At 45.7% G+C, this 16,142-nt stretch overlaps 1 protein-coding gene across 1 annotated transcript in view; it reads left to right on the plus strand.

Annotated features, from left to right (window-relative positions):
• The window catches only part of PITPNC1 (phosphatidylinositol transfer protein cytoplasmic 1), a 320,302-nt gene that overhangs the window by 278,905 nt on the left and 25,255 nt on the right, over positions 1 to 16,142 (plus strand). The window contains exon 7 of the mRNA XM_032178375.2: positions 13,507 to 13,662. Coding sequence (XP_032034266.1) covers positions 13,507 to 13,662 — 156 coding nt within the window. The remainder of the gene's footprint in view (positions 1 to 13,506; positions 13,663 to 16,142) is intronic.

The following is a 16,142-nucleotide window of genomic DNA, read 5'->3' on the forward strand; positions in this document are numbered from 1 at the left end:
GCACTGAGTTGGGACCCAGCAGGGGTTTCAAGACACATAATCTCGGTCACACTAAAGTCCAGCCTTATGACGTCTTATAATTGGCCAGACCTTGAAATTTGCCTGTGGAAAGGCCCAGGGGATTTTTAACATCGGGGATGAAGGTTGAGGTTTATAAACCTCCTTTTAAAATAAGGAAACCTGGAAATGGGGGATTAAAATGTAAAATAATTATGTTCTTTTATAAAGAATAAGTGCTATAACAAGAGTTTGAATCAGGACCAAAATACTACAGACACTGTAGAAATACAAAACAGAAATATATATATATATATTTTTTGGAAAATGTTGTAAGAGAGGTCAACTGATGTGTGAAGGGGGCAATTTAGAATGTTCATAAACCCAAATGAGAAAATGGGAAAGAAAATGACTTCATAAAGAATGGGTCTTGGGAGGTGTTAAGGAGGACAGTGAGGAGGAGGGGGTAGAATGTGAAAAGAGAAGTTTGCAGCGACTGGACTATTTCAGATAAGACCAGATAATTTGATTCCTTTCCCCTCCTCACCCCCGTTTTTTTGTTTTGTTTTGTTTTGTTTTTGGCTCATCTTCATTCAAAAGCATTTACCTGGATGTTCATTTCTAATCTTTAGTTTTGATTAAAGGAGTCCTTTCCCTTACCTCCCTCCAGCTCTTTGAAAGTGAATCCTTAATTATAGGCCATGTTTGAGATTGACTAGATGAAATCAACAGCTGTAGATATGACACCAGACTGCAAAATATCGACACAATGTTGCCATAAAAAGCCCAATTGTTAATTGCTTATTTGGCACTGGGCTATAACAAAAACACCCTTTTTCTGTTTAATATTAAAAGTAAATGTAGTGGAAAGAACATCGAGCCAGAAGTAGGGTAGGCTGGGATTCTAGTCCCAGCTCTATTGCCGTGTGCCTGTGATTTGGGGGCAAAGCATTTTATTTTTCTCAGGCCTTGGTGTCCTTATCTATAAAACTGAGGGCATGAAACCAAATTACCACTTTCAGCTTAAAAATTATATTCTTGGCCGGGCGCGGTGGCTCACGCTTGTAATCCCAGCACTTTGGGAGGCCGAGGCGGGCAGATCACGAGGTCAGGAGATCGAGACCACGGTGAAACCCCGTCTCTACTAAAAATACAAAAAAATTAGCCGGGCGTGGTGGCGGGCGCCTGTAGTCCCAGCTACTCGGAGAGGCTGAGGCAGGAGAATGGCGTGAACCCGGGAGGCGGAGCTTGCAGTGAGCCGAGATTGCGCCACTGCACTCCAGCCTGGGCGACAGAGCGAGACTACGTCTCAAACTTAAGGACGAGAAAAAAAAAAAATTATATTCTTAATCATGAAAATACAGCATACTTCTCATTTCTATCTATCCTTTTTCCAAAACTTTATTTCACAATACCCTAATATAATTCTATACTTTTGTCATGCAATCAGGAACCACACATTGATTTAAGCATCTACATCGTTTTTGCTGTGCCAGCAATACTTTTCCAGTCTTATTCTGAACTGAAGTGAGTTGTCAGTCCTGACAATTCTCAACTGCTTTGGAATTGCAATCCACTGGTGTTCCATTTTTAATAGTGCGAAGTCTTGTTTTATTCTTGAAGAATATGAACCTGAAATGTACATGAAGATGCTGGAATAGATACCATCTCAAACTCAGCTGTCATTGACTGAAGAAACAAGCCAAGGGCAGTCCATGAATCAGGGAGGGAGGGCAAGGTCGGGCACAGCCAACTGGTCCAGGTTCCTCTTGCTCACTCAGACCCACTGTGCAGGACCTGAAGGGCATGAAGGCAGCTCAGACTATGGCCCTGGTGACGGTGACAGGAGGGCAGCCAAATGCCTAGGCAGATAGGGGTGGGACCCCAGTGAAACCCCACTTCCAAGCCAAAGACAGTTTAAAGCCTGAAAGCCAAGCTACAGGTTAAATCCTCAGACCGGATTGAGAACTGGTCTTTCCTCTGTTTGATCCCCACCCTTCACCTATTTTAAATATGCCTACTCTTTCCTAATTGGTTATCTACACTGTTGTGCCCACTTTTGAGTGGTATCTTCACTTTAACCTTTTTTGCATACTCACTCCCTGTTGTTAGCTCATAAAAGCCCCAGGCCCAGCCATATTAGGGGTCACGCACTCCCTGTTGTTAGCCCATAAAAGCCCCAGGCCCAGCCATATTAGGGGACTTTCCCACTTTGGGGTAGGTAACCACCCCCAGCATCCTCTCTTTCCTGAGAGCTTGCCTTTCGCGTAATAAATTATACTCCACTCACTCTCTGGTGTCTGCATGCCTAATTCTTCCTGCTTGTGAGACAAGAATTTGGACCTAGCTGAGCTAAGGAGCAGAAAAAATCCTGCATCACTGGTTTTTATTTTATTTCCCTGCCCCTGGTGCCTGCCCACCTTGCTTTGTTTGCTGGGTTTTTTGTCTCCTACATCTTTGGATTACCAGGAGCTTGGACTCCTGCTTTCTTCTACTTGCTGTCTTTGTCCTATCCTTTACTTATGCAGTTGCTTACCCAAGCAGGAAGTCCTCCACTTAGGTTCTTGAGGGTTTGCCTGTCCATATTCTGGTCAACTGCAGGGTGGAAGCCATGTCTTCTAAGCCTCAAGATAGTTGTTTACATGCAACCATCAGAGGTAAATAGCCATCATTTACCTCTGTTGGGAGGAAGTCAAAAGACAGATGGGGAAAGAAACCAAATTTCCCTGTTTAACTCCACCTCCTGTATTTTAACTCATGAGAGCTTCTTGAGAGGTACAAATTTCCTCGTTTTCAGCTTTCAGGCTTGTGGCTGATTGTGTGAACTTTTGGTGTGCTCTGGGAAAGAACAAAGCAGCATTCATTCTCTTCATCTTTGGTAATCCAGTTAATGCACCTGTTTTATAATATGCTTGATGGATGTGTTTTGTTACCTGTTGCTGAGCAACAGCCCCAAAATTTAGTGGCTTAAAACAATGAGGGTGCATTGTTTCTCACAATTCTGCACTCTTGATTGGGTTTAGCTGGCCAGATCTGCTCTTCATGGTGTGAGCTTGCATTGAAATATCTCAGATGGCCCTTTCACTCAACGTGGTCTCAGCTGAGATGGCTGGAGCATCTAAGACCTGGTTGAGCATCTTGCCACATGGTCTCACCACATGGCTAGCTTGGGCCTCCCGACAGCATGGTGCTCTAAGGTAATCAGCCTAGTCTTCTTACATTGTGGAGGGTTCCGGTTTCTGGCTCCAGCTTCTCTTGAAAGGCTAAACTGACACAATGTCTCTTCTGGTACATTCTGTTGGTCAAAACAAATAACAGACCAGTCTAGATTCAAGGGGCAGGGAAATGGTGAGAGGAACAGCATGTCAGCACAATAGGGGAAGGAATTGACGGTGGCCATCTTTGGAGATGTATGGTAGATAATCTCTCAATTTATTGGTCTTCTCTTTTTATTCTTTTTTTTCCAAATTCAACATTTATTTTATTTTATTTTTTAAACATACAAAAAGCTATACATAGCTTTTTAATTAATACATACAACTTGATGATTTTGGACATAAGTATACACCTGTGAAACCATCACCACAATCTATGCCATAAATCTTCTTTTGTTTTTTGTTTTTTTTTAGAGACAGAGTCTTGCTCTGTCACCCAGGATGGAGTGCAGTGGTGCAATCTCAGGTCACTGCAACCTCTGCTCCCAGGGTTCAAGCGATTCTTGTGCCTCAGCCTCCCAAGTAGCTAGGACTACAGGCACACACCACCACGCCCAACTAATTTTTTGTATTTATAGTAGAGACAGTGTTTTGCCATGTTGCCCAGGCTGGTCTTAAACTCCTGAGCTCAGGCAGTCCACCTGCCTCGACCTCCCAAGTGCTAGGATTACAGGCATGAGGCACTGCACCTGGCTGCTATGCCATAAATCTATCCATCACCTCCAAAAGTTTCCTCCTGCCCTGTTTTATTATTTTATTATTATCTTTTTACTCTCAATGGCATTATATGGTATAGGAACACAGAGCAGGCAGGAACTAGTTCCATGGCCTCAAGCAGCAAATTTCCCAGCAATTCCAGGGTGCCATGGAAAAGCATGTTGTCTCTGCCCTGGACTATAGGATTGGATAAATTACTTAAAGGCTCCTTTGACTGCCTTAGGAAATGCAATAATGGCTAACAACAATTGAGCACTTGCTACGGGCCAGGCCCTATGTTAGCCTTTTTCATGTATCATATATATTTTATTTTATTTATTTTTATTTATTTATTTATTTTTGAGATGGAGTCTCACTCACTTTGTCGTCCAGGCTGGAGTGCAGTGGCATGATCTTGGCTCACTGCCGCCTCTGCCTCTCGGGTTCAAGCGATTCTCCTGCCTCAGCCTCGCAAGTAGCTGGGATTACAGGCACACGCCACCACACCTGGCTAATTTTTGTAGTTTTAGTAGAGATGGATTTTCACCATGTCTTGAACTCCTGGCCTCAAGCAATCCACTCACCTTGGGTTCCAAAGTGCTAGGATTACAGGCATGAGCCACCACGCCCAGCCTCATGAATCACATTCTCTTTTTGGATTGCAGTTTCCAGGCTGGATCCTGACCTCGTGCTCCACCTCCCTCCGCTTCCCAAATTGCTCACCACCATTTTGAGATGGAGTCTCTCTGGGTCACCCAGGCTGGAGTGCAGTGGCATGATCTTGGCTCACTGCAACATCCGCCTCCCAGGTTCAAGCAATTCTCCTCCCTCAGCCTACCAAGTAGCTGAGACTACAGGCACCCGCCACCACGCCCAGCTAATGTTTTTTTGTATTTTTAGTCAAGACGGGGTTTTACTATGTTGGCCAGGCTGGTCTCCCAAAGTGCTGGGATTACAGGCGTGAGCCACCACGCCCAGCCGAATCACATTCTTAAATAAGCATCGTCTTTCCAGGCCTATGCATATGATTTCGGTGGTGGTTTCCAGGTTGTAATTAGGCAATGGAAACACAACATGGCAAAATTAATAGAGAAGATTCAGAAATGTCACCCACAGTCAAGGTCACAAGCCCCTCCCTTCACAGACTCACTTACTCCCTTCGGATACTTCTTATTCATTCTCTTTTCCTTCCCCCTTCCCAGAATCTCTTTTGTCAATATTGTTCTACTCCATTAGCAAAACAGGCTTTATATCCTATTAATCAAATATTTGTCCCACTTGAGTCCCTTTCTCTCCTTACCCCCAGGCCCACTGTCTTCCTGCAACAGACACAAAGAAGGAAGGACCCTGAAGGAAGCTCAGGGAACCCTGATCGTCAGTGTAGGGTTGCGTCTGTTCTGAATGGAGTGAAGTGCTCTGTGACCACATACGCCCCTCCTACACCCCCAGGGTAAGGAAACGTGGTCAAGGTGGAAGGAAATGCTGTACCTGGTTCTCATGGAGCACACTCTGGAAACGTGCTCAGGATCATGACTCTGATAATATGACTTTAGGCCGGGTGTGGTGGCTCACGCCTGTAATCCCAGCACTTTGGGAGGTCGAGGTGAGCGGATCACGAGGTCAGGAGTTCGAGACCAGCCTGGCCAACATGGTGAAACCCCATCTCTACTAAAAATACAAAAATTAGCCGGCATGGTAGCGCACACCTGTAGTCCAGTTACTTGGGAGGCTGAGGCAGAAGAATCGCTTGAACCTGGGAGGCGGAGGTTGCAGTGAGCCCAGATCACACCACTGCACTCCAGCCTAGGCCATCTCAAAATAATAATAATAATAATAATAGTAATATGACTTTAGGTAGGACCATCAGCAAACCCAGAGCCAGTGCATGCCCTGAAAAACCCACTGAGGTAGCAACATAGCATTTTTCAGATTGTATTTTTGTATTTTTTAAATGTTTATAATATGTCATTTACATACCATAAAGTTCACCCATTGAAAGCGTATGATTTGGCCGGGTGCGGTAGCGTATGCCTGTAATCACAGCACTCTGGGAAGCCGAGGCAGGTGGATCACCTGAGGTCGGGAGTTCAAGCCAGCCTGGCCAACATGGTGAAATCTCATCTCTACTAAAAATACAAAAATTAGCCAGGTGTGGTGGTGCGTGCCTGTAATCCCAGCTACTTGGGAGGCTGAGGCAGGAGAATTGCTTGAACCCAGGAGGCAGAGGTTGCAGTGAGCTGAGATTGTGCCACTGCACTCTAGACAGAGTGAAACTCCATCTCAAAAAAAAAAAAAGTGGTGTATAATTCAACGTTTTTTTCATATACTTATCTAGCTGTAAGCCATTATTTTAATCTAATTTTAGAACATTTTAGTCACCCCAAAAGGAAATTTTGTTTCTGTTTGCAGTCATTCTACATACCACTCCCTTCCCCCAGCTTTAGGCAACCACTAATCTGCTTACTTTCTCCATATATTGGCCTCCTCTGGACATTTCATATCCATGGAATTATACAGTGTGGCCTTTGGTGGTTGGCTTCTTTTACTTAGTAGCATGTTTTCTGAAGTTCATCTGTGTTGGTGCATGTATCAGTACTTCATTTCTTTTTTTTAAATTTCAACTTTTAGATACAGGGGGTACATGTGCAGATTAGTTACATGGGAATATTGCATAATGCTGAGTTTTGGAGTATGGATCCTGTCACCCTGTAGTGAGCATAGTACCCCATGGACACGATTTCATTCTTTTTTATGGCTGTGTAGTATTCCATGGGCACCTAGATTGATTTCGTGTCTTTGCTTTTGTGAATAGCACAGTGATGGACATATGAGTGCATGTGTCTTTTTGGTAGAATGATTTATTTTCTTTGGGGATATACCCAATAATGCGGTTGCTGGGTTGAATGGTAGCTCTGTTTCATATGTTTGTTGGCCACCTGTATGTCTTTGAGAAGACTTCATTTCTTCTTATGGCATGGTAATATTTCATTGTATGGATATAACACATGTTGTGTATCTGATGCAGGCAAGCCCCTAAATGGGTGCTTAGCCCAGGAGGTTCTTGGCTTCGCCCAGAAAAGAATTCAAGGGTCAGCCAGTGGTGTTAAAAGTTGAAGCAGTAGGCAGGGCACGGTGGCTCACGCCTGTAATCCCAGCACTTTGGGAAGCCGAGGCGGGCAGATCACAAGGTGAGGAGATCAAGACCATCCTGGCTAACATGGTGAAACCCCGTCTCTACTAAAGATACAAAAAATTAGCCAGGCATGGTGGCGGCTGCCTGTAATCTCAGCTACTCGGGAGGCTGAGGCAGGAGAATGGCGTGAACCCGGGAGGCAGAGCTTGCAGTGAGCCGAGATCGCACCACTGCACTCCAGCCTGGGCAACAGAGCGAGACTCTGTCTCAAAAAAAAGGACAAGAAAAAAAAAGTTGAAGCAGTAGCAGCAGAGGTGCTGCTCCTTGCAGAGCTGGCCTGCCCCCTAAGCAGTGTGCCCAGAATAACAGCACAGAGGCAGTGCTGCACTCATTTTATACCCACTTTTAATTATATGCAAATTAAGGGGTGGTTTATGCAGAGATTTCTAGGATGTGGGTGGTAACTTCCAAGTTGTCAGGTCATTGCCATGGAAAGGGGCAGTAACTTCCCAGTATTGCCATGGTGATGGTAAATGACATGGCCGTTTCTTATGGAAAGCTGCTTCCACCCTAGACCTGTTTTAGCTAGCCCTCAATTTGGTCCAGTGACCGAGCAAGCTTCTAGAATCAAGTCTTCATTTCTCGTTTTTTGTTTGTTTGTTTGTTTTTGTTTTTTTTGTTTTGTTTTGTTTTGAGTTGGAGTCTCGCCCTGTCGCCCAGGCTGGAGTGCAGTGGCGTGATCTTGGCTCACAGCAACCTCCACCTCCTGGGTTCAAGCAATTCTCCTGTCTCAGCCTTCCCGAGTACCTGGGACTACAGGCACATGCCACCACTCCCAGCTAATGTTTTGTATTTTTAGTACAGACAGGGTTTTACCATATTGGTCAGGCTGGTCTCGAACTCCTGACCTCAGGTGATCCACCCGCCTCGGCCTCCCAAAGTGCTGGAATTACAGGTGTGAGCCACTATGCCTGGCCTCATTTCTTCCTATGGCATAATAATATTTCATTATATGGATATGCCATCTATTCTGTATCCGTTCATCAGTAATGCAGTTACTGAGTAGCTTTGTTTTAAGTTCTTTGAGAAGTCTCCAGACTGCTTTCCACAGTGTGGATTAATTTAGCTTCCCACCTACAGTGTATAAGCATTCCGTTTTCTCCACAGCCTCACCAGCATCTATTGTTTTTTGACTTTTTAATAGCCATTCTGGCTGGTGTGAGATGGTATCTAATTGTGGTTTTGATTTGCATTTCTCTGATGATTAGTAATGCTAAGCATTTTTTCATGTTTGTTGGCGACCTGTATATCTTCTTTTAAGAAGGCTTCATGGTCAGGCATGGTGGCTTACACCTGTAATGCCAGCACTTTGGGAGGTCAAGGCGGGCAGATCACTTGAGGTCAGGAGTTCGAGACCAGCTAGCCAACATGGTGAAACCCCATCTCTACTAAAAATACAAAAAATTAGCCGGGCGTGGTGGCGCATGCCTGTAGTCCCAGCTACTCGGGAGTCTGAGGCAAGAGAATTGCTTGAACCCAGAAGGCGGAGGTTGCAGTGGGCCGAGATCATGCCACTGTACTCCAGCCTGGGCGACAGAGTGAGACTCCATCTCATTGTGTATCCATCGGTTCATGAAAATTTGTATTGTTTCCATTTTTTTGGCTACTGTGAATTAGAACATCCATGTACATGTTTTGTTTTTTGGGTTTTGTTTGTTTGTTGAGAAAGGGTCTCACTCTGTCACTGAAGCTAGAGTGCAGTGGCATGTTCACAGTTTGATGCAGCCTCAATTTCCTGGGCTCGAGTGATCCTCCCACCTTAGCCTCTCAAGTAACTGGGACTATAAGCACATGCCACCACACCTGGCTAATTTTTGTAATTTTGTAGAGAAGGGGTTTTGCCATGTTGCCCAGGCTGGTCTTAAACTCCTGGACTCAAGTGATCCACCTGCCTCAGCTTCCCAAAGTGCTAGGGTTACAGGCGTGAGCCACTGCACCCAGCCCATATACATGTTTTTGTGTGGATATGTGTTTTCTAGTCTCTCGGGCAGATATCTAGGAGGGAAATTGCTAGGTTAAATGGTAACCCTATGTTTAATCTTTTGATGAGCTACTGAAATGTTTTTCAAAGTGGCCACACTATTTATGTTTCTGTCATAATGTATGAGAGTTCCAGTTTCTCCCTATCTTTGCCAATGCTTGTTATTGTGAACATAGAATTTTAACTAGTCTTTCACTTAGGTATTTACCAAATTTTGGCTAAGATTCTGATGTCCCAGCCACATGTGTGTGATACGTCAAATAGGGTTCAAGCATTCACTCAACAAGCATGTATTCAACATCTGTGATGTGCCCACCTGCCAGACCCATGACAGGGGAAGCTTCAGAAGCATAAAGGAGGAGCCGTCATTCTGACCCACCCAGGAAAGGGTCCTTGGAGGGGATGACACTGAAATACTTTTTTTTTTTTTTTGAGACAGAATCTCTGTCACCCAGGCTGGAGTGCAGTGGCACAATCTCAGCTCACTGCAACCTCCGTTTCCTGGATTCAAGGGCTTCTCTTGCCTCAGCCTCCCTAGTAGCTGGGATTACAGGTGTGCATCACCATGCCCAGCTCATTTTTTAATATTTTTAGTAGAGACAGGCTTTCACCATGTTGCCCAGGCTGGTCTCAAACTCTTGACCTCAAATGATCCACCCACCTTGGCCTCCCAACGTGCTGGGATTACAGGCCTGAGCCACTGTGCCTGGCCAAGTGTTTTTGTTTTGTTTTTTTGTTTTAATACAGCTGGGATCTTGCTATGTTGGCCAGGCTGGCCTTGAACTTCTGGCCTCAAGCAATCCTCCTGCCTTGGCCTCACAAAGTGTTGGGATTAAAGGCATGAGCCACTGCGCCGGGACCCTAAGTTAAGTCTTGAAGCAAGGAAAGGAGAATCAGGCAGAATGCAGGAGTTGGTGGGGGAGAAGGAACTTCAGGAAGGGGGACCAGTGCCTACCTAGGAGGTTCCAGACTGCTGGGGCTTTGGAGAATGAGGCCAGCAAGAGCTTCTTAAGGCTCACGAGAGAGGTGTGGCTTTGGGAGGCTGGCCTGGAAAAGATGCCAGAAAAATAAGTAATAACATAAAAGGCCTTGTACTTCCTTCCTGCCAGGGCATATTACTTTTATGCTACACTCATGGTGCCATGGACAGATTTTGAGGAGGGGAGTTTACATCTGGGAGGCCACCGTGGCAGCAGAGTGGGGAATGGTGGATGGAGAGATTGAAAAGAGGCAGGAGGGCAAGCATTCACCTGCTACTTTGATGAAGGCCTGGCATCAGCTGGCATGGAAGTTGGCCCTGGGAGTGCACTGTGATTTTAGGGGAGCTACAGTTGTGGAAGTGGTCACCATAGCAAAAAGGTCCTAACGGAGGAGGCAGATCTGTAAGGAAATCAAGGGCAGCCTGAAAGCCTTCTTTAGAGGCCAGTGCCAGATGGCCTTGGCGGAGCCACAGCCAGACCTGAGAGAATAAACCTGTCTTTATTTGTTTTTTTTTTTGTTTGTTTTTTTTTTTTTTTGAGACGGAGTCTCGCTCTTTCACCCAGGCTGGAGTGCAGTGGCGCGATCTCGGCTCACTGCAGGCTCCGCCCCCCGGGGTTCACGCCATTCTCCTGCCTCAGCCTCCCTTGTAGCTGGGACTACAGGCGCCTGCCACCTCGCCCGGCTAATTTTTTTGTATTTTTAGTAGAGACGGGGTTTCACTGTGTTAGCCAGGATGGTCTCGATCTCCTGACCTCGTGATCCGCCCGCCTCGGCCTCCCAAAGTGCTGGGATTACAGGCGTGAGCCACGGCGCCCGGCCAACCTGTCTTTATTTGTAAGCAGCCTGCTTTTACCTCCCAAGCCCACCCCTGAGACACAGTCTGGTCTGCATTAAAAGGGCTGGGGTTGTCCCAGCCAATCTGATTTTGTGTCTCATCCTATCTACTTCTCAACACATGACCCCTTGACTGCCAGGTTTCTCCTGGGAGGGGAGATGCCAATTTTCTGCTTCACCCTGTAGACTCTGCTGTGTGTTGTGAGGTTCTTTCCCTTCCTGGGGTCCAACATCCCCGTGAACAGGACCAGGACTAGCCCCAGACCCACAACTGGACAGCAGACCCCGAAGCAGCTGCACATCTTCTTTATGATAATGAAAACTGGCTGGGCCCGGTGACTCACGCCTTTAATACCAGCACTCTGGGAGGCCGAGGTGGGCAGATCACTTAAGCCTAGGAGCTTGAGACTAGCCTGGGCAACATGGCAAGACCCCATCTCTACAAAAAATACAAAAATTAGCCAGGCATGGTAGTGTGCACCTGTAGTCCCAGCTACTTGGGAGGCTGAGGCAGGAGGATTACTTGAACCCGGGGGGGCGGAGCCTGCAGTGAGCCGAGATCGCGCCACTGCACTCCAGCCTGGGTGCATTAGCGAGACTAAAAAAAAAAAAAAAAAAGGAATGAAAATTAGCTCATACATACATATTTAAGCATAATTACTGGGTTTTATATAGTTTACATGTCCTAAGGTATCGCTGAAAAAAATAATCTTCTAATGAAATAATCAGCAAATGATTGGCTAATGGCAATCATTAGACAAATATTAGATGATTAAACTTTAAAAAAAAAAAAAAACCCTTGCTGGGCACAGTGGCTCATGCTTGTACTTTGGGAGGCCTAGCACTTTGGGAGGCCAAGGCAGGGGATCGCTCGCGTTCAGGAGTTCAAGACCGGCCTAGCCAACATGTCAAAACCCGGCCTCTATTAAAAATACAAAAATTAGCTGGGTGTGGTGGTGGGTGCCTGTAATCCCAGCTACTTAGGAGGTTGAGGCAGGAGAATTGCTTGAACTCAGGAGGCAGAGGTTGGGGTGAGCCAACATCAAACTACTGCACTCCAGCCTGGGTGACAGAGCAAGACTCCATCTCAAAAACAACAACAACAAAAAAACCCTTTTACCCGTTTTTTTCATTCTTGTAATTGAAGTATAATACAAATCTTATGTGTAAAATTCAGTGAATGTGTACACGTTACATCCAGGTCAACATATAATCATCCCAGAAGTTTCCTTCATGTCCCTTTGCACCAAACCCCCACCCCCAAAGAGATTACTGCTCATCTAACTTTTATCACCATATATAAAGTTTTGCTTGTTCTTGAACTTCAATTTGAATCATACAATGTATATGCTATTGCATTTGGCTACTTTTGCTTAACATAGCATCAGTGAGAGTTGTACATGTTTTTGCATATATCAGCCATTTGTTCTTTTTCATTGCTGTGTAGTATTCCCTTGTGCACCTAGACCACAATTTATCTGTCTAGTTTCTTGCTGATGAACATTTGGACTGTTTCCAGCTTTTGCCTCCTGTATTTAAAGCTGTTATGAGGCCAGGTATGGTGGCTCACACCTGTAATCCCAGTACTTTGGGAGGCCAAGAAGGGAGGATCACTTGAGGTGAGAAGTTGGAGACCAGCCTGGGCAACATAGTGAGACCCATCTCTACAAAAGAAGAAAAGAAAAAATTGAGGCCAGGCACAGTGGCTCACACCTGTAATCCCCAGCACTTTGGGAGGCCAAGGCAGGCGGATCACGAGGTCAGGAGATCGAGACCATACTGGCTAACACAGTGAAACCCCGTCTCTACTAAAAACACAAAAAAATTAGCCAGGCGTGGTGGTGAGCACCTGAAGTCTCAGCTACTCAAGAGGCTAAGACAGGAGAATGGCGTGAACCCGGGAGGTAGAGCTTGCAGTGAGCCGAGATCGCACCACTGCGCTCCAGCCTGGGCGACAGAGCAAGACTCCATCTCAAAAAAAAAAGAAAGAAAAAAAGAAAAAATTGAGACACAATATAATTCACCCTTTTAAATAAATGTGCAATTCAGTGGTTTTTAGCATATGCACAAGGTTGTGCAAATATCACCACTGTCTAATACCAGAATATTTTCATCACTCCAAGAGGAAATGTTATATTCATTCATAATCACTCTACATCCCTTCCTTTCCTCAATCTTTGTCAACTACTAATCCACTTTCTGTCTCTATGTTTGTTTGTTTGTTTCTGAGATGCAGTTTTGCTCTTGTTACCTAGGCTAGAGTGCAATGGCGCGATCTTGGCTCACCGCAACCTCCGCCTCTCGGGTTCAAGCAATTCTCCTGCCTTAGCCTCCCAAGTAGCTGGGATTACAGGCAGTAGGTGGGATTACCACCACACCCAGCTAATTTTGTATTTTTAGTAGAGATGGGGTTTCTCCATGTTGGTCAGGCTGGTCTCGAACTCCCGACCTCAGGTGATCTGCCCACCTCGGCCTCCCAAAGTGCTGGGATTACAGGCGTGAGCCACCGCACCCAGCCCTGTTTCTATGTTATTTAATACTTATTCCTGACATTTAATATCGATGGTCAAACTTTTAATATATCAATTTCTTTGATTTTTTTTTTCTAGGATCCTAAGCACTTCAAGTCAGAGAAGACAGGACGGGGACAGTTGAGGGAAGGCTGGAGAGATAGTCATCAGCCTATCATGTGCTCCTACAAGCTGGTGACTGTGAAGTTTGAGGTCTGGGGGCTTCAGACCAGAGTGGAACAATTTGTACACAAGGTAAGTGGGGGACCAACAGCAGTTCCTGGGCTATGGACAAGGTAACTGTCTATATTGCCAAGTTGGAGTCCATGATACACAACAGGTGCACAAATACATCAGGTCACTGCATCTCAAAAACACTTTTTGGGCCAGTTGGGGTGGCCCACACCTGTAATCCTAGCACTTTGGGAGGCCGAGGCGGGTGGATCACTTGAGGCCAAGAGTTCAAGACCAGCCTGGCCAACATAGTGAAACCCTGTCTCTACTAAAAATACAAAAACATTAGCTGGGCATGGTGGTGGGTGCCTGTAACCCAGCTACTCAGGAGGCTGAGGCAGGAGAATTGCTTGAACCCGGGAGGCAGAGATTGCAGTGAACTGAGATCGTACTATTGCACTGCAGCCTGGGCGATAAGAGAGAAACTCTGTCCCAAAAAATAAGAAATAAAAATAAAAAAAAAAAAAAAAACACTTTTTGGATGAAAATGCATTTTATGCATGGGTTCAATTTTCTTCCACTAATAGATGTTTTACGCCTCATCTCTCATTCTGTGACCTCCATGTCTATTAGGCAAGTGTATTTGGGAAATACACTTCTCAGTTTGGTATTGGACTCATCTACTCCCAGACAGAGGCACTTGGGAAACAGCCAAAGGGCTTATCTGTGAGCACAGCCCCTGAGGTTAATTGCCACCCAAAAGATCTGCAAATGTAGGCACCTAAAGCGGAAGATGCCCAGAGATAGAACAAGAAATCCCAATAGTCCCATTAGACAGTATACCCCAGCATTTCTGCTTCTTTAATAATTCTGTTACCAAAGTGGCCAGGTGTGGTGGCTCATGTCTGGAATACCGGCCCTTTGGGAGGCTAAGGCAGGTGGATCATTTGAAGTCAGGAGTTCGAGACCAGCCTGGCCAACCTGGTGAAACCCTGTCTCTACTAAAAATACAAAAAAATTAGCTGGGTGTGGTGGCACGTGCCTGTAATCCCAGCTACTCAGGAGGCTGAGGCAGCAGAATTGCTTGAACCCAGGAGGCAGAGGTTGCAGTGAGCCAAGATTGTGCTACTGCACTCCAGCCTAGGCGACAGAGCAAGTCTCCATCTCAAAAAAAAAAAAGGAAATAATAATAATTCTGCTACCAAAGAATTATTAACAGCCTTGGGATGCAGATTTCAATTGTATACCTACTTTGGCTAAACATGTTCATTCTGGTTTTTTGTTGTTGTTGTTGCTGTTGTTGTTTTGGGATGGAGTCTCACTCTGTCGCCAGGCTGGAGTACAGTGGCACGATCTCAGCTCACTGCAACCTCTGCCTCCTGGGTTCAAGTGATTATCCTGCCTCAGCCTCCCGAGTAGCTGGGACTACAGGTGCACATGCCACCATGCCCAGCTAATTTTTGTATTTGTAGTAGAGACGGAGTTTCACCATGTTGGCCGGGATAGTCTCGATCAGTTGACCTCGTGATCTACCCTCCTCGGCCTCCCAAAGTGCTGGGATTACAGGCATGAGCCACCGCGCCCAGCCAGCATGTTCATTTTGTAGCAGAATCCCACTTGGTGAAGACTCATATTTTCTCAGGGTTTCTAACATGACTGTGTCCCTCATGGGAGAAAAAAATGGGAAATGCAATGTTGAGCATTGCCCTTTGTAGCTGCTCTCATTTTCATAAGAATAAATACTACCCAAATTGTCTCTACATTCCAGATAGGCTGGTTATCTGTTTATTTTTCCACTTAAAAACTGATAAAGAGTAGCTTGCCAAAATTATTTTGGAGTCACTGGAATTTAACCTTAATGCACTTAGCTTTTTGTTACTTAGATGGATTCGTCTATTGAGATTGGGGGCCAATTAACAATAAAAAGTTTAATTCTGGAATTTAGGTCCAAGAACTAGACTGCCAGTCTCTTGAACTCTCATAACTCAGGCTCACGGTAATGGTGGACTCTGGCACAAACATGAGAGCCCTGGATGTTTTCTTTTTTTTTTTTTGAGACGGAGTCTCGCTCTGTCGCCCAGGCTGGAGTGCAGTGGCGCGATCTCGGCTCACTGCAAGCTCCACCTCCTGGGTTCACGCCATTCTCCTGCCTCAGCCTCTCCGAGTAGCTGGGACTACAGGCGCCCGCCACCACGCCCGGCTAATTTTTTTTGTATTTTTAGTAGAGACGGGGTTTCACCGTGGTCTCGATTTCCTGACCTCGTGATCCGCCCGCCTCGGCCTCTCAAAGTGCTGGGATTACAAACGTGAGCCACCGCGCCCGGCCGGGTGTTTTCTTTAACAGAGAAGCATGCCGCTCCTCTCCCGCGCTCCAGAACCCAGCCAGACAGCCAGGAGCCAGAATGAAAAGTGATACGTAGAAACCAAGCTCCAGGATCTCCTGTTTTCCTCCTGTGTCCTGATTATCGCACAGGAAAGCAATTGCAGTTCCCAAAGTAAATGTTTTCCGGCCTCAGCTCTGTGTCTATCTAAGGCAGTGTCTTCCTTGGTTTCCCACAGCA

Source organism: Hylobates moloch, unplaced genomic scaffold (assembly GCF_009828535.3).
Source record: "Hylobates moloch isolate HMO894 unplaced genomic scaffold, HMol_V3 SCAFFOLD_15, whole genome shotgun sequence".
Taxonomy (NCBI): domain Eukaryota; kingdom Metazoa; phylum Chordata; class Mammalia; order Primates; family Hylobatidae; genus Hylobates; species Hylobates moloch.